Source organism: Mesocricetus auratus, unplaced genomic scaffold (genome assembly GCF_017639785.1).
Source record: "Mesocricetus auratus isolate SY011 unplaced genomic scaffold, BCM_Maur_2.0 Super-Scaffold_100676, whole genome shotgun sequence".
Classification (NCBI taxonomy): Eukaryota; Metazoa; Chordata; class Mammalia; order Rodentia; family Cricetidae; genus Mesocricetus; species Mesocricetus auratus.
This window is the reverse complement of record NW_024429266.1, coordinates 26,472,886-26,499,529: the sequence shown is the minus strand read 5'-3', so window position 1 is coordinate 26,499,529 and position 26,644 is coordinate 26,472,886. Positions and strand designations below refer to the sequence as shown.

At 44.6% G+C, this 26,644-nt stretch overlaps 1 protein-coding gene and 1 pseudogene across 3 annotated transcripts in view; one reads left to right on the top strand and one right to left on the bottom strand.

The window, feature by feature from the left end:
- Mpzl1 (myelin protein zero like 1) overlaps nucleotides 1–26,644 on the bottom strand; it is a 41,678-nt gene that overhangs the window by 8,421 nt on the left and 6,613 nt on the right. For 2 of the 3 annotated variants that reach the window (XM_040737719.1, XM_040737718.1), the window contains exons 2-5: nucleotides 8,864–9,030; nucleotides 5,563–5,776; nucleotides 4,607–4,739; nucleotides 1,653–1,758 (exon numbers count right to left, since the gene is read on the bottom strand). In XM_040737719.1, coding sequence (XP_040593653.1) covers nucleotides 1,653–1,758; nucleotides 4,607–4,739; nucleotides 5,563–5,776; nucleotides 8,864–9,030 — 620 coding nt within the window. The remainder of the gene's footprint in view (nucleotides 1–1,652; nucleotides 1,759–4,606; nucleotides 4,740–5,562; nucleotides 5,777–8,863; nucleotides 9,031–26,644) is intronic. The other variant, XM_005071388.4, reaches the window with a different exon arrangement.
- LOC106021223 lies at nucleotides 24,037–26,422 on the top strand (annotated as a pseudogene).

Sequence of the window (26,644 nt, the reverse complement as noted above, 5' to 3'; positions counted from 1 at the left end):
TCACCACATATAAAACCCATGGAGCATATATAATATATACATGCATGCATGTATGTATGTATGTATGTGTATGTGTGTGTATTCGTTTAACTGTTTGTGAAATGCAGTTCCTTTAGTTATTACCTCTTTAAGGCAAAGTAGAATTGGCCAAACTCCTTAGGAGGATTTCTGTTGCACACAGACCCCACAGGCACTAAGTTGTGATGCTTTGATGAAGCCATAGTTATGGCTCAAAACGACACAGCAAAAGTACAGCATGAAGCAGGGCGCTGGGTCCTGTGCTAAACTCCAAATGAAAGAGTCTCTTCAGAGCTTCCCACAGGAAGTAGAAGCCAAGCGCCTGTCCTTACTCATCTAGCCTATAAATTATCCTGATAAGCATTTCCTCTCGATTAAAACATTTTTAGATCTGTTTGATGTTGTTTCTATGTGTTTGAGTATTTTGTCTACACGTGTGTGTTCACCATAGCTGTGTTTGGAGCCTGTGGTGGTCACGAGAGGGTACTAGATTGCCTGGAAATATAGTTATAAATGATTGTGAGCTTCCATGTGGGTTCTGGGAACTGAACCAGGGTCCTCTGCAAGAGCAGCCAAGTGCTCCCAACCATTTGGCCATCTCTCCAGTCCCTTGAGTTTTTTTCTAAAGAAAATCCATTTTCTGTTTTATTATCAATACCAAGAATATCATAACTTTTCCCTGAAAGCAAATTTTCTGGTACTTTGCATCCTGACCACTGTGGCTGGTCATGAAATATATTTCTTGTTTTATTATTAATACTGAGAACACTATCTTTCCCTGTTGATTTCTGTGTGTGCATGCATAAATATATGTGCGAACGACTACCTTGTATGTATGTGGTTTCTCAGGTACCTTCCACTTTCCTTTGGATACAGGGTCTCTGTCTCTCTCTCTGGTCCCCCCCAACCCCAGGTTTTTTAAAATTCTTATTATTTATTTATTTATTTATTTTTGAGGCAGAATCTTTCAACGTAGCCCTGGCTGTCCTGGAACTCACTATGTAGACCAGGCTGGCCTTGAACTCATAGAGATCCACCTGCTTCTGCCTCTCTAGTGCTAGGATTAAAGGCATGAGCCACCATGCCCAGTGAGACAGAGTCTTGGGACCTGGCACTTGCCAATTAGGCTAGGCTAGCTGGCCAGTAAGCCTAAAGGGTCCACTGTCCCTACCTCTCCAGCACTGTCACTGCAAGTGTATGTCACCACATCTGGTTTCCCCTCTTCTTTATGTGTGTTCTGAGGACTGAACCCAGTTCCTCTTCCAAGAACTTTACCAAACTATGTACCACCCCAGCTCTTCCCTGTCAAATTCTTAGAGTTCTTTAGAATACAGTTCACTACATTTTAATTTCTTGGGCAACTTAAGAATGTTTTACAGCTGACAAAGCCACTTGCTGCTAGCACTTGAGCTGAAGGAGATACCTTTTAAATAACGTTAGTGGTGCTTTGGTGGGAAACTTTCCTAAGAACAGTTCTTTGCAACACATTTTCCTGTGGCCTTCTTAGACCAGTCCTTTAAATTCCTCCATCTTCCTCTGTCTCTGCATGTCTACTACAGTGAGAATATCACAATATTCTCCTTCATACCCAAGAAGCGTACCAAACCTTAGAGCGCAGTGCCAGCAGCTGTTACCTGGTGAGATCCGGCGGAAGGCGGACTCTTTACTAGGCCCTCTGTGTTGGAGGGGTACTTCCGTGGAGCCTGCTTAACTGGTGACAAACGCTCTGATGTACTGCAACTGATGAAGTGACAATTTAAAGAACAAATGTAAAAACGAAAAAGTACAATAAATGGGAACAAAAGTATAGTGATGCAAGTGACGGCACAATGAAGCAACAGATACATAAAATCAAAACGACAGAAAACAGAACAGTGGGGCTCCAGAAAATCTACAGCTTAAAACTATCTTCCCCTCCTGAAGCTCTGGCATCAGTCTAACCCAGCGTGCATGTTGCTGAGGGTGGCAAGTAGCCACACTGTTTCTGTGTGGTGTGCTGTTTTTCCTCCTGCCATCCACCGCTTCAGGATAAATGCTTAAAGAATTAGCTTCTTCTGGTTTAATGGGCAAGTGCTTTAGCCGTCACTGAAGGAAAGCCTCTTCTGGATGACTTTCGAGAGTCTCAGGTCCACATCCAGAGTCATCCCTATGCCTACCCTTCTCCTTCCATTCTTTAGTTTCCCTATCAATATCACAACCAACCAAACAAAAAAAAAAAAACCTCAAAACACAATCAGCCAGTAAGTCACGACCCAGGAGAAACTATGGAATGCCACATGGAATGTCATGTGGACTGAACTCCAAGAGAAGCATGGGGACATGTTTACAAAGTGCTACCTCATGAGTGAGGGAAACTGAATAGGCAGCAGGTTATAAGGGCTGTGTCGAAGCCAGGCGCTGGTGGCGCACGCCTTTAATCCCAGCACTTGGGAGGCAGAGGCAGGCGGATCTCTGTGAGTTCGAGGCCAGCCTGGTCTACAGAGCGAGTTCCAGGACAGCCTCCAAAACAATACAGAGAAACCCTGTCTCAAAAAAAAGAAAAAAAAAAAAAAAAAAAAAGAAGGGCTGTGTCGTTTGTGCTGACATCTGAAGAAGTAAGGAGTCTGGACAGGACATCAAAAGTGTCCTTACTAAGCCCAGAGCATCCTGGGCACTTTGCAAACTGCCCTCTCTGGAATGGGAGACTATATGCCCTAAGCCAAACTGTTTGATTATTCTAACCCAAAGGAGGTCTTAATCATGGGCAATAAAATTCATGTATAAAAATCACACACACATATTTTACATGAAGGGTGCGTGCACGCGCGCGCGCGCGAGCACACACACACACACACACACACACACACACCCCGAGATGAATCTAACTTCATCAGGATGTTATGTTTTCAGTACAATCAAACAGCACACCTATGAACAGACTATAATAGCTGTTGGGTTAGCACTGAGCTGGCTTGTTAGTGTCACCAATGGGAATGGGCTGTACATATACACACAATACTAACAGCAGTGGGCAATGTGAGCAGTTACCATGTGTCTAGTGGAGTAGGAGAGGAGACCCGGCCCTGTTACACTGCCAATGTGTCTTCTATGTCAGCTGCTTTTTAAGAAGAGAAGATAAGTAAGTCCCAGCACACCAAGGAAGAAAAGCAGGAAATGGTGTGTGGGGAGGGAGGCGGGATGACCAAAGTTAGAACAGCAGCAACCGTGATGCCATGCAGGACCGAAGAAACATCTTCCTGTTCACTTTATTAACTCCAAGTGAGAACTACGGTCTGAAGCATTACTACATTAGATTAGTCTCGTGTTGAAAACCATCAATCCCTCTGTATTTAACCACAAAACACACCCCATGCAAGGGAGCAATAGTCAGCAAAAGAGACACATTCCAAGCAAGTAACTCCTGAATCAGAGCACTCAGACTTGTTCAAACACAGCACCCCTAACATCTCGAGGTCAGCAAAGCCCACAGAGAGGCTCCTGCCATTCGGGCATGCAACCCTCTCTAACCACAGTTCCTCTAGGATGTCTCAAGTTAGCTCATGTGTGTGATGCTGTCCAGGCTATACCAACATGAATGCAACCTTCATACTCAGTCTTACCTCGCGAGTGCTATAGCTTATATAGGTTAGCTTTCCAGCTGGAGTGGGGAAAAGAGAACGTCTTGCAGTTAGACATAGCCCTACACCAGACATCCCTGGTGAGACATCTTCCTTCTTCCTGTTATGTTTTGACATTAACTCTTACTCCCCCACTTTAGGTACATGCAAAGTGATGGAGCTGGTCAGGTTGTAGTGGGGTGGAAACTACAGCAGAGAGAAGCTGTGCCTCACACCAGGCTAGGAGGGCCAGTGCTGCGTTCTACACCGGAGCAAAGGGAAGTCCCTCAGAAGAGTAGTAGCAACGCATTACGATTAAACTATTTTTTTAACCTTTTCTCATTTCAGTTTTTTTTTTTACATTTATTTGTGTGTGAGGAATCCGGGAGTGGAGTGAGGGAGACATATGCTTGCATACCATGGCGTGCAAATGGAGGTCAAAGGAGAATGCATGAGGAGTTAGTTCCCTCCTACCAGATGGGCTTTGGGGATCAAACTCTGGTCATTCATCTTTACCTGCTGAACTATCTTGCCAGGCCCCGTTGTTATTCTGAGACAAGGTCTCATTAGCCCAGGCAGGTTTCAAGCCCACTATGTAGCCAAGTGTGACCTTCAACTATTTTCCAAGTACTAGAATTACAGCCGTGTGCCACCATGCTTGGAAAAATTAAACCCTTAAGTTGGGTAAGTGATGTCTGTGGCTTAAGAATTCTAATTGCTGAGTGGATAGCACTGAAACTCAGCCCCTGACTGCTGAGCAATTCATGTCCCCAAGCCTCAGAAGGAAACTGCAGAAGAGAGCCCAGCATCCTTTCTGCAGCTAACAGCAAGCCCCTAACATCTGCTCCTCACACCAACACCTAGGACAGCTTGGGCCCGATGGAAAAGCAAACAGCAGATAACCCTTCACGGTGCTTTTCCCACTAAAAGTAAGTTTTTATAAAGCCTGCCTTCCTCTCTTCAACCCTTCTCTGTCAGGCAGAAGCTCTTACCCAGTGTAATTACGCTTTGCGTGTTTCCTTCTGTAGAGTACAACCAGAACCAGGCTGATGAGCAGAGTGAGGCCCAGGACCACGGCAGTAACGGTGCCCACCACCACCCAAACCAGGAACACCAACAGATTGTCTAGAGGAGAGAACAAGGGAGGTGGGGGGAAGGGGGCACAGAGAGAAGAAATGGAATTTTGTTAATTTGGGAAGCAAGAACTTCTTCTGGTAGTTACCATTTTATTTAGCTATCCTCTTTTAGTGGCCAAACTTACACAGAGCGGCATCAAATGACCCACAACTGGCATGCCCGTGGCATTTCAGTTGAAAATGACCTAGCATTTCTACACCCATAACCCCTCCCCCACATTCTACAGTCAAAGCAAACCTGGAGATGTGAATTTACATCAATCATCTCCAGCATCAGGCTGCCTCAAGAGGAGACAATGGAATTTGTATTCCCGCCCATCTTCAAACTAGGGAAGAAACTTCTGTGTTGCTGTAAGAGACACTAAAATATCATCCTAGTCAATATCAAAATAGGTCCAATTTCTTTTTCCTACAGCCCACTTCATCCAGCTGTAGTGAATTTGGCCGCTCTTGCACTTAACATCAACCAACTAATATGCCTGAAATCAAAGTCGAGGCTCCAGACACAGGTGTGAAAAGGGATAGCCGCCTGCTCTGTTGACTGAGCAGAAGTTTCCCAACCATCGCTCTGCCAGGCTAAGCCTTGAGTCCACAGAGACAGGAAGCACAGCTGGAAGCCAAGAACTATCCCAGCACGGCTTAGTGATGCGGCTCAGTGGTAGAGTACTTGGCCAGCGTTTGATATCCAACACCACAAAAATAAATTCCCAAAACATTTCCTTCCAAATGCACCCTGGGACATAACTCTTATTCTCCAGCTACACATGACAAAAGAGACCGTGTCCTGTCACATCAACCACTGTGGGAAGTACCTATTTCCACCACATGGAGCCTTATGTGCCCAGGCCGTACAACGATATCAGGAGGATTTTTGACATCACAGATATAGGTGCCGTTATGAACAGCCTGAATGTTTTCTATATTGATGGATGCATCTTTCTTGTCAAGGTCCCCAGCCCAGGTGACTCGGTCTTTAAATGGAGGATAATCCCCGATGTACACTTGTCCTTGTGAGTAGTGGAAGAACTGCAAAAAGAGAACAGGAACACGTGAGCTTCTCTGGACGGCAGAGTCCCGCCATCTGTAAGAACTGCAAAGAGAGAAGAGGAACACGTGAGCTACTCTGGACGGCAGAGTCCCGCCATCTGTAAGGAACAGCCATGCTGCGCTGCAGGTGTCCTTCTAAAAGGACTCCCACAGAAAGCAGCAAATCACGTGGCGGTCAGGCAAGGGGCCTTTATTCTCTCATCTTTGTGGCCTCCACCGCAGGATGGCACAACAGCAAAGTCCTAGCCCAATGCCAGGTTCACTGGTCTTCAGTTTTCGACGCTGGATCTGTAAGAAATAAATCTGTGTTCCTTTAAATTACCCAGTCAGCCATTACCACTTTATTATAGCATAAATACAGGCTTAGAAATCTGCTGTTCAACTGGACGGTGGTGGCACACACCTTTAATCCCAGCGCTTAGGCGGCAGAAGCAGGTGGATCTCTGTGCGTTCGAGGTCTATAGAGTGAGTTTAAGGACAGCCAGAGCTACATAGAGACTCCTTGGGGGGGGGGAGGACAGAAAAGAAAAACAGACATTTTTAACCTCAGGTTATATCTATGCTCTATATATTGAATAAACCCCTGACATCCTAAAGCAGAAGAGAAACCCTCAAATTTGAGGGTCTTCTTTTAGACACTCACAGAAACACGTGTGACCCATTGTAGTCTATGGAATACTGGCCATGTTCCTCGCTGACGTTCGGCTCACGGAAGCAGAATCCCTGTACCGACTCTCTAGAGACATTGGGTTGCAGTCCGCCTGTTGCTCTCACAGCTACTCTAACGGCAGAAACCTCAGGACAGGCATCCTACATTTCTTGTCTTACTTAAATCATACCCAACTAGACCTAGTAAGGAAGTTAAATAAATTAATCTTCTGTCCTTCCAGATAATATGTTTAGAGGTTCCCCATTAGTAAATGCAGAAGGATGTGGGTTCACCCAAGACTTTGCTTCAACCTAGAGACAGTGCTTTTCCTCAGGAGACTAACTTCAACAAGGAGTACACAGCATTTTGGGGGGAGGTCGAGACAGGGTTTCTCTGTGTACTCTGGGCTGTCCTGGAACTCACTGTGTAGACCAGGCTGGCCTTGAACTCAAAGATCCACCTGCCTCTGCCTCCCAAATGCTGAGATTAAAGGCATGCACCACTGCTCCCACTGGGAGTTGATGCTTTTGATATCACATTTTAACATAAAGCCACTTGGGCTAAACAAAAGCTTTTTTGATTTCAGTAACTAGTCAGTCCGTGTTTTCCCAGGGGAGACCATGAGGGACTCACATCTAACCACACCTAACAGGAAGTTACTGTGTTCCTTGAGGAGTGGTGGAGAGGGTTAGGGTCGTTCCTTCCTTCCTTCCTTTCTTCCCTCCTTCCCTCCCTCCCTCCTTCCTTCCTTCCTTCCTTCCTTTCTTCCCTCCTTCCTTCCTTCCTTCCCCCCAACTCCCCTCATAGAAGGAGGACTATAGCATAGGCATACGGTGAGCCAGCATCTAGACTGAGTACCTATAACTAGTAGGTTGAATTGTGGGGACTCCATGGTGACAGCTAGAGAGGAGCTTTTTGTTGGATCAGATCATGGCAGAGGGTATCATATGGGAAGATAGAACAAGTGTTCTAGGACAAGACTCTCTGCTTCTAGAGTCACTAATGCATCATGGGGATGATACTCTCATCACTTTACCTAATCTCACCCTAACAACCTCCAAAAAGGCATAGGGGACTAAACTTCCAACATGAACTCATCAGCCAAAAAACAGTTGCCATTCTGTTTGTAGTTTGTTTGCTTTTGAGATAGAGTAACATTATTTAGTTCTGGCTGTTCTGGAACTCACTCTGTAGACCAGGCTGGCCTCAGATTTAGAGATTCCCCCCCACTTCTGCTTCCCACGTGCTGGGATTAAAGGTGTGTGCCACCGCGCCTGGCTCAGGTGTTAGATACGTTTACTGAATGGTGGATGGCATCATTCCCTGGCTGGGGTCTGGACAGTAGAAAAGGAGGAAGGGAGCTGTGTGTGCACTTGCCCTTCTCTGCTTCCCTGCTGTCACTGTGATGTGACGAGCTGCCTCAAGATGGCTTCCTTCCATAATGACTGTGCCGTGAACTGTGAGCCAGGATAAAGCCCTTTCTCCTTCAAGGTGCTTCTGACAGAGTATTTTAGCATAGCATCAGGGCATCAAGGAGGAAACAAAACGCCACCAATGCACTTTCTGTCCAACCTCTTAGTAGTTTCCTTCTGTTGTGTCCCTCATCACCCTGGCAACTACGCGCCGGGTCACTTCTCATGGCTCTCAGGTAAGAGCAAAGACACGTCCCCTGTGCCCTTTAGTTTCATTTTGTGTATAGAGGTGTTTTGCCTGCATTCATGTCTGTGTACCACAAGTGCACAGAAGTCCTCAGAGGTAAGAAGAGGGAATCAGATCTGGAATTGCAGTTGTAAGTCGCCACTTGGGTCCTTAGGAGGAGCAGCAAGTGCTCTTAGCCACTGGGCTATCTCTCCAGCTCCAAGAGCAAAGATACTGTTGTTGAAGACCTTGCATACCAATGGCATGGTAAGGTCCCAGTAAATATTGAAGAACCACACTACAAGCCAAGTTAAAAATCAAAAGCATCATTATATCAGAAGGGACTATATATACCTCCATGTGTGGGATATAGACAGACTGACAGATCTAATAATCAGAAATAAAAAATGGGGCAAATATAAACCGGAAAACTATGGGATAAAATGTGACTACAGTCAACATGGCCCAGCAGAGGCTGCCTTGGAAGTAATTCCAAATGGGATCTGATGGTCAGAAGCAACAGGGGTGGGGTGGTGATGGCAAGAGAAGTAAATAAAAAGACAAGGCAATAAGCTGCATTTATGAGATGCAGCACAAACTTTTCCCTGGAACATTACGAAGCAAGAGAGGAAAGAGCCTTGAAGTGTCTGTCTCGTCTCAGAGATGGATGGTAGGAGTGGACCATTGATCACATGATAGCAACAGAGCAGTCTGTGAGAAACAGTGACCACAGAAGGCAGAGGAGGGGCAGGACGGAGGGGTGAGAGGGTGGTTCTCACCGACACTGCACTGTCGGTGCCGTCTGGCTGGAAGCTCCAGGAGACTGTGGTCAACCATCCAGTTGTGTTGGGAGAATCGAATGTGCACGTCAGCTTCCCTTGTGTCCCATTCACCACGAAGATTTCTTTGGGAGTATGTACCTCCAAGGTTGACACTCTGGCTGTCACTAAAGAGAAAAGAACAAAGGTTTTGTTTGTTTGTTTTGATTTGATTTTTTGTTTTTTGAGACAGGGTTTCTCTGTATTGCTTTGGAGGCTGTCCTGGAACTTGCTCTGTAGACCAGGCTGGCCTCGAACTCACAAAGATTCCCCCTGCCTCTGCCTCCAGAGTGCTGGGATTAAAGGCGTGTGCCACCAGCCCGGCGAAAAGAACAAAGTTTAAGAGCAGAATTTAGTAGAAATACCACTATGCATATTTACCAAAGAAACAAAGGTTACTGGATTTCTCCAGAGTGATTGCTCACTGTTAGGTTTTTATTTTTTTAAACTGTTTGGGAGGCCTGCTGTTTATTTGGAGACAGAGCCTCACTATGTAACCCAGGCTGACCATGAACTCAGAATCCTCCTATTCTGGCCTCTTCAGTGTTGGGATTGCAGGTAATGACCACCAGACTTGGTTTATTTATTTTTTATTAATTAAATAATTTTCACTAGTTTGGCTGTAGTTTTTTTTTCCTTTTAATTAACAAATGAACCTGGTGTGGTGGCAAATGTCTTTAAGCCCAGCACTCCAGAGGCAGAGGCGTCAGATCATGTGAGTCTGAGCATAGCCTGGTTTACACTGAGTTCCAGGCCAACCAGGGAGACACAGTAAGAACCTGCCTGGGGGGTGGGAAGTGGAGGAGTTAAGTTACTTTTGGGGCTGGAAAGATGGTTCATCAGTTTAAAGGACTTTTTGCTCTTGAAGAAGACCTGGGCCCAATTCTAACCACCCATGTGGTGGCTCACAACCATCTATTACTCCAGTTCCAGGGGATCCAATCTCCTGTATGTGATACACGTACATACATGCAGACAAAACTCATACATAGACAATAAAATAAACAGACCTTAAAAAGTAATTGGCAAAAAACAAACAGCAAAAGCAGCTTCATGTTTACAGAAACCTGAATGCAAAGTGTAGAGCTCTCACAAATTCCATCCCCCTCTATCACTAACATCTGGCATCGGCGCTCTCTAAGGCAGCATATATAACATTTCACTGCCCTAAACATCCCTGAATGCAGGGTTGGAGAGATGGCTCAGAGATTAAGAGCACTGACCGCTCTTCCAGAAGTCCTGAATTCAATTTCTAGCAACTACATGGTGGCTCACAGCCACCTGTAATGAGATCTGGTGCTCTTTTTTGGCCTGCAGGCATATATACAGGCAGGCCAGTGCGCACATAATAAATAAATAAATAAATCTAAAAACAAAACAACAAACAAACAAAAACCATCCCCAAGTGCCACTGACAAAGCATGCCCTCCAGGTCCTGGCCATCACTGGCCTTTTGCTGTCTTCGATTTTATTGTCTTCATCAGAATATCGGATAGCTGGAGTCACAGAGTCATACAGGTAGCCTTTTCAGAGTGACTTCTCTCACTGAGCAACAATCTCTCAGACTTCCTTGATGTCTTTCTAAGTCATAGGATGTCATGTTGTCATGAATGATGGATATTACTGTCAACTTGATAGGTCCTGGGAGACAAGCCTTACCTGAGGTGGGGAGTCCTGGAGTAATTGAGGGTGACACCACTGCATGGGCTGAGGCCCTGCTCTGCATGAAAAGAACAAAGCAAACTAAAGACTAGCATCCATTCTCTCCGCCTCTGGAGTATGGATGCAGTGTGACTGGCCCTCTCCAGGCCCTGCTGCCGTAACTTCCTTACCAAGGCAGGCTGTACCCTGACCCTGGGAGCCACTGCAAACCCTTTCTCTTTTCAGTTGCTTTCATCAGGGTATTTGAGCATGGCAACAGAAGAAAGAATGCAATGGGAAACACCGGCAGAAGAAAAAGCCTTCTTGAGGTTTTAACAACATGAAGTCTTATTCCTACTTCTTTGGACAATTTTTATATTCATCTGATACATCAAGTTTCACCCCCATTTATATTTAAGGTTATTAAACTATTCTAAGACATACTTGTTACTACTTAACTGACACTCTTCCTAGAAAAGATTCAAGGCAGGGGCTAGAGAGATGACTCAGAGGTTAAGAGCACTGGCTGCTCTTCCAGAGGTCCTGAGTTCAATTCCCAGCAACCACAGGGTGGTTCCCAACCATCCATTATGGGATCCGGTCCCCTCAGCATCCTAAAACAAACAAACAAATAATACTCAAGGCAGAAAAATATGTATTTGGTTTTGTGAGTGAAATCTTACCTCCCTTAAAATTTCCCTGTGCTGGGAACATGAATCCTTTAGAAAGAGCTGACACACTGGTTTAGGTTTGTATTTCACCCTCCAGGTTTGTTCCGTTTGCCGAAGTCCAGGGAATGCTAATTAAAATTTGTCTACTATTTGCAACTTCAAAATGCCCCCTCCCATCTGTAATTAGAGGCAACTGTGGGACTGGATAGAGGCTGCAGCCTTGGTAAAAGTCTTCACTCAAACAGAGGCACTTTCACAGGCTAAGTGCATTTGCCCTGAAACTGTTAACTTAAAAATATACATCTGCAAAATAAGGTATTCTTATAAGAGATAGTTTGGAATAAATACCTGCTGTGTTCAATTACTTAGAATGTAACAGATCAGCATTGTCACGGAACTGACAGTCATTTTCTCCCGAAGGCTTAACTGTGACTCTCACCAAGGAGAATAAGAACACCCCTCATTCCTCCCAACCATCTTGCAAATGTTTATTCTCAGAATATAATGGGCACTTTGGCTATTCTTTTAAATAAACTGATAGCCACACTGCATCAGGCAAATTTTTTTTCTACTCACAGAGGGTGGATTATTATTATAGGGAACAATGGATTATTATTTGTGGTCCAAACCTCAAAATAAGCCTTTCTTTGAGACTAGAAGCAAACAAAAGACGTGCCTTGCAATTGTGGGCAGACAGAAAAGCAGCCCTGGGGGAGTTGGGTTCAGAACCAATGACAAAGCACAAGAGAGACTAGTTAACCAGCTCACTGCGGGAGGACTGTCTTGCCACTGTGACTGACTCTGTGGTGACACATTTTCTTCAGATGGTGAGAACTCCAATTCCAGTCTCTAAAGTCCACAGACAAAGTTCCTCAAGGATTTCTGTTATGTTAGAGCCTTGCCCCAGGTCCAGATGAAGAGCGCTTTCCTTGATATGTTGCATGTGGAACTGGGGGTAACCAGGTGAGGTCACCCAGGCCTGAGACCCCAGCACTTGGAGCCCAAGACAGGACAATGAAGAGTGGAAAGCAGCCTGGCCTATGCAGTCAGTCTATTTAAGAAAAAGGAAAGAGAGAGAGAGAGAGAGAGAGAAAGAGACAGAGACAGAGACAGAGAGACAGAGACAGAGAGAGAGACAGAGAGAGACAGAGACGAGGAGAGGAGAGGAGAAGAGAAAGAAAGCCAGACAGCAGAGTTTAGTCAAGAATTTTCAGAGAAAGCATAGCCAGATACCTAAGAGGTTTCCAGCAGTCTGTGAGATGGGCCTGATTTAATTAGTTAAAGCTGGTGACTAAAGTAAGTGGCCTTTCATGCCAAGACACCTTATCACCAGTTAATTTGAACACATAACTCTTAGAGCCAGACCACGAATTCTAACTCCAGACAATTCCAGTGTCTAATTTCTACCTTTCTTTTCTCATGAAAAAACCCAATTCAGATTTGCATCCTTGCTCCTCCAACCAAAATGTTCTTGCTAAGGAATGCAACGACCTCCCTGAGGCTTAGTCAACGGTTAATTTCTGAATCTTATCTGACAGAGTTCATCCTTGCTCCTTTAAATTTTCCAGTCTGGCCTGGATTCTCTTATCGCTCTGCCTGTTCCCAAGCCTCCCAGATCTCCATAAGTTAAAGAGCCCTAGGATAATCCCTCTGACCCATATGCATTTAATGTTCCTTTTTGTGACTTCATCTCACGTCAGGACTATTAAGTATCTCCTAAAAGTAATGACTCACAACACACAACTGACATTTGTCACATATGGCCAAATCAAACTCCTAATTTCTGTCCACTGGCCTGGCTTTCCTGTGTCTTCTCTCGACATAAATGGTCGTTCCAGGCTCCAGAGTCCCGAGTCCCTTTCCTCACCTGTTCCAAAGCTATTTTCCCCACTTTAAAACAGTTTAAATCTCTCAGGGACACAGTACTACACAGCCTTGGTCTAAGCCAGCACTTTTGCATAGCTGACGTCAATGGCCTCCTAACTGGTGTCTTTACTCCCATCCCTTCCCACTAACTGCCGGTGTTCCACAGAGAGGTCGGGAAGGTTTTGTTGAAAGACATGGGTAGGATTGCATCACTCCTCTGCTCAAGCCTTCCAGGACCTCCCTACAGGAGCCACAAGCAGGCCAGGCCTCTCACTGCTTGAGGCATTATCCCCCGCCTCATTCAAACATGTAGCAGCATCCACTCTTCTGAAGCAAGTGAGGAATGTATCAAAGTACGGAGAGCACCATGAAGGACAAGCCTGGGAGTATCTCAGGGAGCCAGGACGATGAGAGATAAAGGGAAAGTATTGTGTCAAATGCTCTCATAGCTATCTCAGGAGAGAGCCGAGGGGGACGAAACCTATGCTTAAACCTGCACATGGTTTCTACTTAATAACAACAGCTGGAGTCCACCCAGGTTTTACCAGGCACACGGCAACCGCTTCTCTTGCTTAAACCTGCATGTGTTTTCTTTCTTTTTTTAAGTTAAACATTCCTTTTTTTTTTTTTTATTCTTGGCACCACTTCTACAATTTACAGGGCAATATACCGGGTGTGATAAAAAGAAAAGGCTACAATAGATTAAGGACCACCAGAATGTACGTCTCTTGGACACTACGCTGCATTAATAAACAGTTGCACATTTTGCAAACCCTAAACAGGAAGGGTTTCCTGGTTAAGCTGCAGTGGCATTTACAACTGTGGACCATTGTTCCTTCTGTGGCTGATTTTTTTCACAGCTCCTCTAATGTATTTGGGATGACTATCTCAAAGTAACCAGCTTTCCTGACAACGCCTTGCTTTCTTCTGTAGCCATTTTCTGCTGTTTGTTAAACCTTCTGCTACTAGATCCACCACCAGACCCGTAGCCACCGCCACAGGGACTATCTGAGTGAGCACCCTGCACCACTGCCATCGTTCCTGGATCCATAACTTTGCTGTTGTCCAGTATAGTCCCCAAATCATTGTAGTTCCTACCACCACCACAGTTCCCGCCACCAAAGTCTCCTCCTCCATATCCTCCTCCATCACCACATGCACCGCCTTCATCTTCAGACCCTGGTCCACTACCACCATGGCCTCTCCTACTACTGCTGCCACCATAACCTCCAAGTCCATAACTACCTCTGTCTGCTGCCACCACCTCTGCTACCATAGCCTCCTCTTCCACCAAGACCAAAATAAGCTCCAAAGTTTCCTAAGTGAGCCGAAGTTGCAGGACCCACCTCCCCAACCTCTCTTGATCCAACAGACTGTATCTCTGGTATCCAATGACACAACGGCCCTTTACATGTCACAATTATGCCCATTGATAGACCTCCCTGCGATCCAGCAGACTGCATCTCTTGTTTAGAAACGGCCCTTTTCACTTCACAATTATGCCTATTGACTGTTGGTATTTCTGAACAACAATTTTATCAACTGTGTCATGATCATCAAAAGTTACAAAAGCAAATCCTCTCTTTTTTCCCACTCTGCCCGCCTTCCAGAACTTGGATGGTTGCAATCTGCCATACTTTTCACAGGAGTCTCTTGGATTGTATTCTTCTTATCTTTTTTGTTTTGTTTTGGTTTGGTTTGGTTTTACGAGACAGGGTTTCTCTGTATTGTTTTGGAGGCTGTCGGTCCAGCCTGGCCTCTAACTCACAGAGATCCGCCTGCCTCTGTCTCGCGAGGGATTAAAGGTGTGCGCCACCACCGCCCGGCTCTTCTTTATCTTCTGTAATACCAACAAGAAATTCTTCACTGTTAAGTGGACACCAGGTTTTACAGACCCCTCTCTAAAAATGGCTCTTTGGTCCCACCACCTGCCCATCAACCTTGTGTGGTCCAGCGCACACAATACTGCAGTCACCTCTTTGACACAAGGACAAGCCACATAACCAAAGCCTCTGGAATGTTTTGTTGACAGTCTCTCATTACCACACAGTCTGTAAATGTTCCTGATTTCTCAGAATGTTCTTTTAAGCTATCATCTTCGTTTCAAAGCTCAGGTCACCAATAAATAGTTTCCGTAACTGCTCTGGCTCCTTTGGGTCACGGCCCTCCATTCTGAGAGCAGACTCTCCTCTTCCAACTCAAATCCAAAGGTGGTTTCTATGCCATAACAGCAGCTAGGATCCAACCAGCTTTTACCAAGCAAGCTGCAACACTTTCTCTTGTTTAAACCTGCACATGGTTTCTATTCAATGACAGAGTCTAGAATCTAATTCTTTCTTACATTGCAAAATGAACGGGACTGGTGTTTTGTTAGAAATGTTCTCCTGTGTGAGTAAGCAAAGAAAGAAACTAGAAGGCAGGTTTCCCTCTGAGGCTACATTCCGTGCAATCCAAGCAAAGGATGCTCTCACTGGTTCCTGAAACAATCAGGAATGGCTTGCTTTGTCCTACCCGCCCCCCACCCTTTTAATTATTATAGTGGAAAAACATAGTTAAATTATTATGGACTCAGACAGCCCAACTTCAGAGTCATAAAAGGTAGTTCTCAGGGTCTAATTACAACGTCTATGCACGCAAATGAGAAGAACATCAAGACACTGCAAGATCTGTGCTAAGTCACATTCCAGCCACCAAAAGCTGGGATCCCACTGTGGGAAAATATCAAATAGATTCCTTTCAGATCTAGAATTTATAATTATGGAATCATGGCAAAAAAAGTGGCTATCCTCTTAGATGCATATCACAGATACATGGGTAGTGAGCTGTGGTACATATACATAATGGGACTTTATTCAGCTGTAGAACCTGAACTTACGACACATAATGAAATGGGCAGAACTGGAAAATATATGAAGTAAGGTAACCCAAGCTCAGAAGACAAACATCACATATGTTCTCTCTCATATGCAGATCCTACCTCTAATTTTATATGGGTACATTTACGCAAAGAGTGTAAGGAATCAAAGGACTCAAAAGGGCCTATGAGAGAGGAAAAGAGATTCTCTAAGTTGGGAGGGGAAGGAGAGCAGAACAGATGTGTTATAAAAACAAAGTTTAAGGGTGGGGGAAAACAGAGAGACGGGAGAGGAGGGGATGGTGGGACAGGTCAACCAAAAATGATCATGTATTAAAAAAATCCATGTGGAAATCTGGATACTTTTCAAGATAATAAGAAAATAAAATTCACTGGCTAGATAGTTCAGATTGTAAAAGTGCTTGTTGTTCAAGCCCGATAACCCGAGTTTGATACCAAGACCATGTAGTAGACTAGAATAGACTCCTGCAAGTTGTCCTCTGATCCCTACATGCATGCCATGGCATGCATACTACTATACACCAACTTCCATTCTGTGTGCACGCACACATGCATAAATAAAATGAAAATGAAAACCACAAGAGTGAAAAAAACAAGGGAAGGAAAATTACTGCTGCAATGTGTGCTGGTTAGTTTTCTGTAAACTATACACAAACTACAGTCGTCTGCGAAGGCACCTCAATTGAGGAAATGCCTTCATCAAGTCAGCCTAGAGGCAAGTCTGTGGGACATTCTCTTGATTAGTGATCAATGTGGGAGGGCCCAGCCCACTGTAGGCAGATGGTCCTGGGAGGTAAAAGAGAGATGGCTGAACTAGGACCTGGAGACTAAGCCAGGAATCAGACTCCTCCATGGCTTGAGTCCCTGCCCAGACTTCCCTTCATGGTGGACTGTTTTGGTCATAGTATTTGGTACAGCAATTGGGGAGGGGAGGAGGAGGAGGAGGAAGAGAGTCAAAACAAACGAGAACGTTGGGGCCCCAAAACTCATACAAAAAGTTTTTTTCCTGTTGATATCAAGAAAAACTACTGCCTAGAAATAAAATAAAAATTAAATGAATGACTAAAAAGATGAAGTGATTATCAAATGTTTCCATATTCTGTGAATTTCTGAGGCTCACATAAACGCAAATGAACTCACACATAGCAATGGCAACTGCACATGTTTTCCCCTTGGTTTGACAGAGGAGACAACATTGCTGAGTTATGCTAGAGCTTAAAGGTCAGGAAAACAAATAAACAAACCGGAAAGAACCCTTCAGTTATTGTGCCCTGGAGAATAGTGCTTCTAAAACAGCCCTGCCTTGCTCAAACTTATCATTCAGCAGGGAAGGGATGCTGATGGTTCTAACAGAGACCACGGAGACTGAGTCAGGTGAAAGACATCTAGAACACACCTGATAGAACATCTGAGCAAGGTCATGTCTAGAAGAAGCAAACAATGCCCACATTTGATGTGGCATCCTTTAGATGTAATGCCAGAACATTTTAGAAAAGACAAAAGGAAACTACGGAGTATGAAACAAGAGACAAAGCTTTTGTTTCTGCTGTTTGGTCTTGCAGCTGGTCAGGGTGACTCTGACCTGGCAATCCATCTAGCTGAGTCTACAGGCGTGTGCCATGGCACCTAGCCTGAAGAAAGCAAGCCCAAACACAGTTTTGTCCAAGAGGTCGTTTCCTGGCATGGCCTGTTTCAACATTCTGAATTACTAAAGTAATACGAAGTCAGTGAGGCTTCCAACTACACATGTTCCAGTGACCTTATTGTCCCAGATAAATTCAAACTTATAAACTCACTGGAAGCACACTGGACAGCACAGTTGTGAATAAATGAACACTCCCACAAGCCAGGTGGACAGTGATCTTGAAACTGCCATTGGTTGAGAATCCTCGTCCATTTACAAATACCCAAAACTTTCATCATTGTAAAAGAATCTGCTAAGGCTTTCCTTGCCTTTGAAAGAAGGCATTTGCTTTGATTTTGAGGCACTTTGAAGTCATCAGTGTGCTCTCTTGTGTGGAAGAATACAACCAGTCCATTTGTTTAGAAACTGCTCTCTGGCATATCTTCAGTTGATTCTGTTGGTACATGGTGACGGGCTAATATTATCTAAAACAAGCACTCATGTGACCCTGTCGGTAAAGGAACAAAACACAACACTAAACAGAAGATTGTTCAGTGTAACGGTTACTGCTGGGCCGTGGTGGAGGGGGCAGATGAGGAAGGGACATGGTACACCAATGTACTGCCTGAGCACGCATTTTAGTATCTGCCCCATTAGCCTGCTCGTCTCTGCCTCTTCCTCTTACACATTTTATTTTTCAGAAGAAAAACTGAGGAAAAGACATCAATAAGGACAGGGAAGATGTCCTTTTGTTTGTTTGTTTGTTTGTTTCTTGTGAGAGGGTTTCTCTGTGTAGCCCTGGCTGTCCGGAACTCACTCTGTAGACCTAGCTGGCTTCGATCTCAAAGATCCACCTACCTCTGCCACTTGAGTGCTGGGGTTAAAAGTGTGAGCCACTGTGCGTGGCAAAAGGTGACTTTTTTCAATTCCAGAATGTTCCAATCTAAACATTCAGTAGTGCCTCCTATGCCTGCACAATCCATCTTGCCAGACAAAAACAGTCACCTGATCAATCATGTCAGTGAAGACTACGCAGGTGAACAGCTGCCTGGCTGCCGGTGGTGACCAGAGGCTCAAGTGGGCTCCTTTTGTCCGTGAGTCAGGGTTGCTATTTTGGAGCTCTCTTAGCTGAATGACACAAAGTCAGGGGCAGCTACAAAAATATCCTCTATTCAGAGAGCCCGAAATGCTCATCAAGTGAACTTTTCACTGTTGGGAACATGCTCCTCAGCACTTGGTCTGAAGCTCTGCTTCAGGCCTCAGTCTCAAAGGGACTTCCTTCCTCCCACCCCAGCGTTCCCTTGGCATCCTGTCCTTCCTTTCCTTGTCACTTCTCCCACCATACTCTACAGAAAGGACAGCTGTCTATAGGCACCGGAGAGCCAGGGACTGGGACTTTCTGCCATGCTACCTGACAAATTCCTGGTCCCTTCTCAATGTGTTCAGGTATTGTTTGAACACTGGGGGAAAATGGAATGAGAGAAATAACAAAGGAAAGAATAAAATATCACATCAAGCTCAATCATAAAAGTCCTAATTGCTTCACAATAAATGAACTCAAGATTTAAAATGCCATCCCGGAAGGTGTCTACAGAGATTATCAGGGTAAATTCTGTTGGCTGAAACCACCTTGGAGGAGGCATCTACAGGTCCCCTCCAAAGAGAATTCATCTGTTCAGATCTCAGCTTAAGTGAAACTTCCATGTACTTGTAGTAACAGGCAGGATTCCCCAGTCACTCAGAGTCTGTTCCTACTACTCGCATCCATGTCCAGCTGGCCACATCTCCATCCTTAACTCTTTTTTTGGACCAACAAAGATTGTTCTGTTGCTGAAATGAGAAATATCCCAAAGGCCCTGAATCAGGCCAGTCACTGCGCTAATCACTTGACTATAAAGCCTGGCATTGCTTCTTTGCCTCGCTGTGTGAACTGCTCATCTCTGTCTCCTTTGACTGACTGCTTTTTTCAATCAACCATTCATTCTTACAAGCCCATCCTGGAACTGACAGGCCTTGTGGAGACAGTCAAACATCGACAGGGCCTCGGGATGGCCCCACTCCCTGCCCCTGGATTCCCAAGGAGTAATGCAGGGATGTTCCACTAGACCAAAAGCTCAATGCAACCAACGCAAATGCCACCATTGCCCTTGGCCTGCCCTGGAGCATGTGCGTGAACGTCCAAACACGGCCTCCGTTCTCGGCAAGCAGATGAAAATAAGGTACTTTTTGTACATTGATCATTTTACTTCTGATAGATTATAATGTAACATCCCAGATTGAGAGCTCTGAGGGCATAACCAATGGAGAGCTCACCATTCAATATTTCACCCTTTCCAAGTATGCAAATGTACACTAAAATTTCTCTTTAAACAAAAGATTGCTGTGTCTTTAAATCTGTGTGAACTCTCAGATCTTAGAAGATTTATGGTATGTCAGTAGATGGCTAAACAAATCTAGTGGACAACAGGAAAAAAAATCACTGCCATGACTGGAGAAGAGTCCTTGCTCATGGTCAACAGCAGGAAGGGCATTCCTCAAAAATATCAACACATTAATGAATAAATAAGTTGGAGCTGCTCACTTAAGCTACTGGAAAACTCTAGAATGACTATATATGTGCTCATAATGGTGGATTTACCACCTGGCACACTAGAAGTGAATATTACTGCAAACACTAGAGCAGTGGTTCTCAACCTGTGGGTCATGACCTCCATGGGGTTGAAGGATCCTTTTGAAGGGGTCACCTAAGACCATTAGAGAACACAGATATTGACACTAACAAAATTACAATTATGAAGTAGCAATGAAAACAATGTTATGGTTGGGGGACCACCAGAATATGAGGAGCTAAATCAAAAGGTTGCAGCATCAGAAAGGTTGACAACCACTGTGCTAGAGTCTTTTGGTGACAGTGATGTCCTGGTACACATCCAACAGTCTTCTCAAATGCACCAGGAGGGTGTGAACACAGGAGACTCTGCAGAGAAGCGAGGGGAGGGGCCTGGGGGCTCAAATAGCTGCAGCTTCCTCTCAATTTTGCTGTGCAACCCAAACAACTCTAAAAACCCAGTTCACTTAAAAACACTTGGGGCTGGAGAAACGGCTAGTGGTTAAACATGTTTGCTACTCTTCCAGACCACCTGAATTTGGTTCCAAGTACCTAAGTTAGGCAGTTCATAACCTCCTGTAACTCCAGATACAGAGGACCTAACGCCTTCTTCTGCTTCCTCGGGCACCTACACACAGGTCGTTTTTTCTAAAGCAAGGCGTGTCAGGTGTGGTGGCACACGCTATGATCCCGGAACGTGGGAGACAGAGACGATGTGGTACATTCAAGGGCATCCTCATTTATTTCACCCAGCTCAAAGCCAAGCATGTGCTACAGGAAACACGGTCTCAAACAAACTAGGAAAAGAGCACAAATGAAATACTCACACATGGGTCCCACCCTACCCTCAGACATTCTGACTCAGCTGCTGTGAATACCCAGACATCCAAACCCTGAAATGCCCTTGAGATGCTAAGACCATTCTCTGGCATTCCGAAGAGGCAGTCAGGACTTCACTGGTGACAGCCTTCCACAGTAAGACAAGGCCTGTGGCAGATGAGCCCAGCTTAGCTGGCACGTGACTAAGTTCAGACACAGTGAGGCTCACTGGTAAAATAAATGTTACGAACCTCAAATTTTCAGAAGACTAAGGCAATGCTCTATTGTCGTCTTTAAAATACTTTTAAGAGTGTGCACACAACACAGTCTGAGTTACCACAGTCTCCAAAGTCCCCATATTACGCACATACATATATGACCACTGAAAGTGTGCAAGATGTCATGACCTTAATGGTTAGAAATGTACACCATGAAGAAATAAAACATGAAGCAGCATTTATTCTACAGCACAGTGGCCAGAATATCTACAGATTCTATTGAGGGCTTGAACCACTGCTGATCTGCTAGGTTTGGGGAAATGAAAGTTTACTACCTGTGTGTTGCCACAGCAGTCAGAAATGGGACAAACAGCATCCAGAACACACAGGAAAGAGAGCTTAATGGTGGATAGAAACACTTCATCTGTTTTAGAGCTGTGTCTAGTACTGCTATCCTTGGGCAGGTTCTCAATTAAACTTGAGTTGAATGCAATTTTGTCCATGCCAGTTTCTTGTTTAAAACCCAGTTTAAAAGTGCCACCTTGGCATCACAAAACCCACAGCCTTCAACATGGCACCTCAGGTTTTTCAAAACCAGGCCTCTCTCCATGCTCCCATCTGCTGGAAGTGGTTTCCTCTTACCGCTCCTACTTCCCTCAACTCACCCACAGTAACATTCATCTCTTTGCACACACGATGCTTATTTTTCTCTCAGCCCAGAACCAGGCTGGTCTCTGTGAAAGCCTAGCCTTCCAAGGCTCCATCAGACAAGACTGGGAAAGATGTCTCTGATTTGATTGGTTCTACCCTGCTACTCAGTATTTTCATACCCTGTGGCTGCAGTCTACTGACGCTTCCACATTCAGGAGAAAAACAAACTGTTTTTTTAGACCAGGCTGTCCTCAAACTCACAGAGATCTGCTTGCCTCTGCCTCCAGAGTGCTGGAAGGTATACGACACCATGCCCAAGTAGAGATTTATTTTGACTTATGTGTGTATCTGTATGTGTGGTATATGTATGCCACATGTATACAGGGACCTATACAGGCCAGAAGACTGTGGTGGATTTCTTGGGGCTGGAGTCACCCCGTGTGGGCCTTGAGAAGCAAACCCAGGTCCTCTGGAAAAGCCACCAGAGCTCTTGGTGCCTGAGACATCTTCCCAACTTCCTGACAGTGTTTATGTCCCGGTACCTAGCACACTTCCAGATACTTTTCAAAGGGACTGAGGGAGCCAGACATGGCAGTAATCTCAGCACTCAGGACATAGAGGCTGAGGGCTACAAGTTTAAGGCCAGAATGGGCAACAACACAGTGAGGTCCAGTCCATCCTTGGCTACATAGTGAGGCTATCTAAAAAACAAAACAAAATAACCCACAATTTAAAATGAACTGAGATATACCCAGTGGTAGACACTTGCTTGGCATGCACAGGGCCCTAGGTTTAATCCTTACGAGCACAAAGAAAGCATACCGAACAAAACAAACATACCCAACCAAGAAACACAGCAAGGACAGACAGGTGATCTTTTAAGATCCCTCTACAATAAAGTCACGGTTAACAAAACACATAAGTACTCATGTTTAACTAAAATAAAGAAATCAACTGACCCTTGAGTCAAGCGCTCTCTAGCTCCTATAAAAATCTGGTGTGTTCAGCATCCTTACCACAGCCAGAAAGAGCTCAGGTGCAAATGTTCACACTTGCACGGGAAGTAGAATGCAAGAGGAATGGGGACATCTGTGTCCCCTTCCTGTTGAGCCGCAGCTTTATTAGAATAAAAATGAATGTTGCCAGTAAACCAGGCTCACAACAGCTGAGCCATCTCTGTGGCACAAAGGGACTTGTTTATTTTATTTTATTTTTTAGAAAAAAGAACAACACATGCCTAATTTCTTTTAAATAGTTGGCAAAAACAAAAAACAAAAAACAATTCTAGAGCACTCAGGAGGTAGAGACAACCAAATCTCTAAGTTTCAAAGCCAGCCTGATCTACATAGTGTGTTCCCTACGTAGTGAAACCCTGTCTCCAAAAGAGGGGGAAGAAATGAATCCTATATATTTATTAAATAGCCACTATATGCTCTTGAAGCTTTGTTTCTTACCAAACATTTCCTCAGTTTCAAAACATTCCTTGTAAGACGGTAAGCATGAAAAGATGGAACGACACAGCACCAGCAATGAGGAGACAAGCCAGTGTGTTCTGGTGGCCTGAACTGAGAACAGTGTCACGTCTGTGACATTCCTGCCAAATGCAGAGCTGGACTCACCAGATGGAAGGCATGAGGGATAATCTACAATATAACCTGCTCTATCACTTATATTTAAAGATACTGGTGTGAATTTAAAAGGGGGGCATCCAGACTAAAGGTGACTAGAGACAGGGATTGTCATGCTCGAAGGTATAATCTTAAGACAACAGGCAAATTAAAGCCGCTTATCAGATAAAAACACGATTTCAATATTCATCTACTAATTTTGATATTGACACTGTGACTCTACAAGAAAGTGCCTTTAGTCTTTAAAGAATGTGCAATGAAGCATTTGGGCAGGCAGGAAGTCATTTCTGATGCTCTGAAAATGTTAACATTTGAACAATCTGGGCGAAGGCAGGTGCTAATCTTTGCACTCTTTTGCAACTTTTCCTTAAGTCTAAAATTCTAACAAAATAAACATGAAAGAAACAATAATACAGTATTACTCTTGCAGACATTTGAACTTGTATAGTTCAGTGATGCCCCTGGGGCCTCGTGCAAGCAGGGTGATAAGCCCATCGAGAGATGGTCAAGCAGGGTGACGAGCCCATCGAGAGATGGTCAAGCAGGGTGATGAGCCCCATCGAGAGATGGTCAGCGTTGAGACATAACCTTTTTGTCTGCTCTTGGTTCCTTACCACTTCGTTCAGACCAGGCCAGCTGCCAGCTGCAGCAGGTCTACGCTACCTCTTAATTAAGTGTCCCCATGTATTACAGGCTTCGAAACTGTCGGGCTCATGTTCATTTCACAGATGAAAATACTCTAGAGGCCAGAAGGATGATTTATTGAAGGTATCCAGACCATATTGAACAAAATCAGGATGTGAATAACTCCAAGGTTCCTTTTCTTTCTGACACCATGCTCACTTTACCAGTGCATCAAGTAAACTTGGTCTCTTGTGAGAGAGCTAAGTTAGAAGTCACATGACATGAAAATGGGTGACAGGTAAAGGCACTTCCTTGGGGCTCACAAGTAACATGAAGACTCCTGAAGGTTTGTTCTTGCACACACACACACACACACACACACACACACACACACTAAATTTTAAAAATCTTAGTAACTTGAAGAAATGGACTTTGTCAAATTAGTTTTAGCTTCCTGAGGGAGGGCTTTGTTATTGATTACTGTCCTGCGGCCAGAGACATTACTAACAATGAGTAATGAACGTGCTGTGTGTGTGTAAGTTCACCCCTGCTTAACTGAGAAACCATGTCCACAGTGTCTCAGGGTCTCTGGACATTTGACCACCTACTGACTGGCTGTATTGATCAAAGCACAGTGTATTGCTTTTTGTGAGTTTCACACCCACACCCACACAAAGATGACAACACAACCAAGGGCGAAAGAAGGCACGCAGTTAATTACGTCACACAGACACTGTAGGGCACCGCATTTATCCAGGACTTACCCAGTCACTTTCAGATAACTGTATCTTTTGCTTCCTGACTCACTATAAATGTCCAATGGAATGAAACCTTTTACAATTCCTCAGGGTCATTCTCCCCAAAAATGAACACTCACCAGAGACCTCTCAAGAAGTGCCTAGAACAACCAACTCCATCAAATCACCAAGTGTACAATGTGACAACATGCTTATTTGACCAGTGTACAAAATAGTAAAAAGTCTCTTTTTTTTCCTTCTCCAGCCCCTCAAGTAAATAATCTCTTACAGAAGAATCACGTTACCAGTAGAGATAGCTCAATAACCTTTACGGAAGCTAACATGAAACTTTCTAAGCCACACTGGCATTTTAAAAATAATTTTCAAAATCATATGGTCATGTGAATTCTCAAGAGGAAATTTAAGTAAGTTTTGGCTAAGAGGGTACCCTAGCATTGTAAGAAAGAAGAAGGGGTGTGTGTGTGTGTGTGTGTGTGTGTGTGTGTGTGTGTGTGAGTGTGTGTGTAAGCCAGAGGTTGATGTACCTCATTACATTATTTTTGAGTGAGACTCAGCTAAGCTGGCTGGCCAGATCCCCTGGGATTCTCCTGTCTCTGTCTCCCCAGCACTAAGATTTTCCCTGGGTGCTTCAGTGCTGGCTCTGAGAGGGCTGCTGGTAGAATCCAGGTCATTGCAATTGAGTGACAAGGGCTAGACTGACTGAGCTATCTCCGTAGCCCAATAAGAAACCAGAAAGTTGGCCAGACATTCTCACCCAGAGTTGACATGGTCTCCTGCTTCAACAATGCTTGAATGGAACTAGCTAGCACTCAAACCCTCTGACCCCAGCGAACTGTTCTGAGCCAGAACCTTTTGCAACTTGGTTGCTCCACCGCTCCAGCATTGCCACTATGCCTAGCTCCACCACCAGGACTACCACCAGGACTCAGAGGCTGCCGTCAACCGTCAGATCAACCTGGAACTGTACGCCTCCTACATCTGTGTATGTCTTGCTACTTCAACCGGCATGATGTGGCTCTGAAGAACTTTGCCAAGTGCTATTGCCACCAATCTAATGAGGAGAGGGAACATGTTGCGAAACTGATGAAGCTGCAGAACCAACCAGGTGGCTGATCTTCCTGCAGGGTATCAAGAAACCAGACCGTGATGACTGGGAAAGTGGGCTGAACGCAATGGAGTGTGCACTGCACTTGGAAAAGAGTGTGAATCAGTCACTACTGGAACTGCACAAACTGGCCACTGACAAAAAATGACCCCCACTTGTGTGACTTCATTGAGAGGCATTGCCTGAATGAGCAGGTGAAATCCACCAGAGAACTGGGTGACCATGGGACCAACTTGCCCAAGGTAGGAGCCCCTGAATCTGGCATGACAGAATATCTCTTTGACAAGCACACTCTGGGACACAGTGGTGAGAGCTAAGATGACTTCTCCAAAGCCATCAGTGATGTCACTGGTCACTAAGGCAGTGCATGTGCGTCAGGCTGCCTTTACTTTTTCTATAAGTCGCACCAAAGCATCAATTAAATTCTCTAATTTGTACTCTTTCTTCAAATAAGAAATTTTGGTAACCCCCCCTCAAAAGAAACCAAAAAGTTTTTAATGATGGTATAAGATGACTCCCAAGATAGATTATTTTAAAAAAAAGCAAAACATAACATACGCTATACAAAATTTAACTCAAATAGATCAGGCCTAAATATAAGAAGTAAAACTATACAATCTTAAGGAAAACACCAGAGTTCATTCTACATACCTG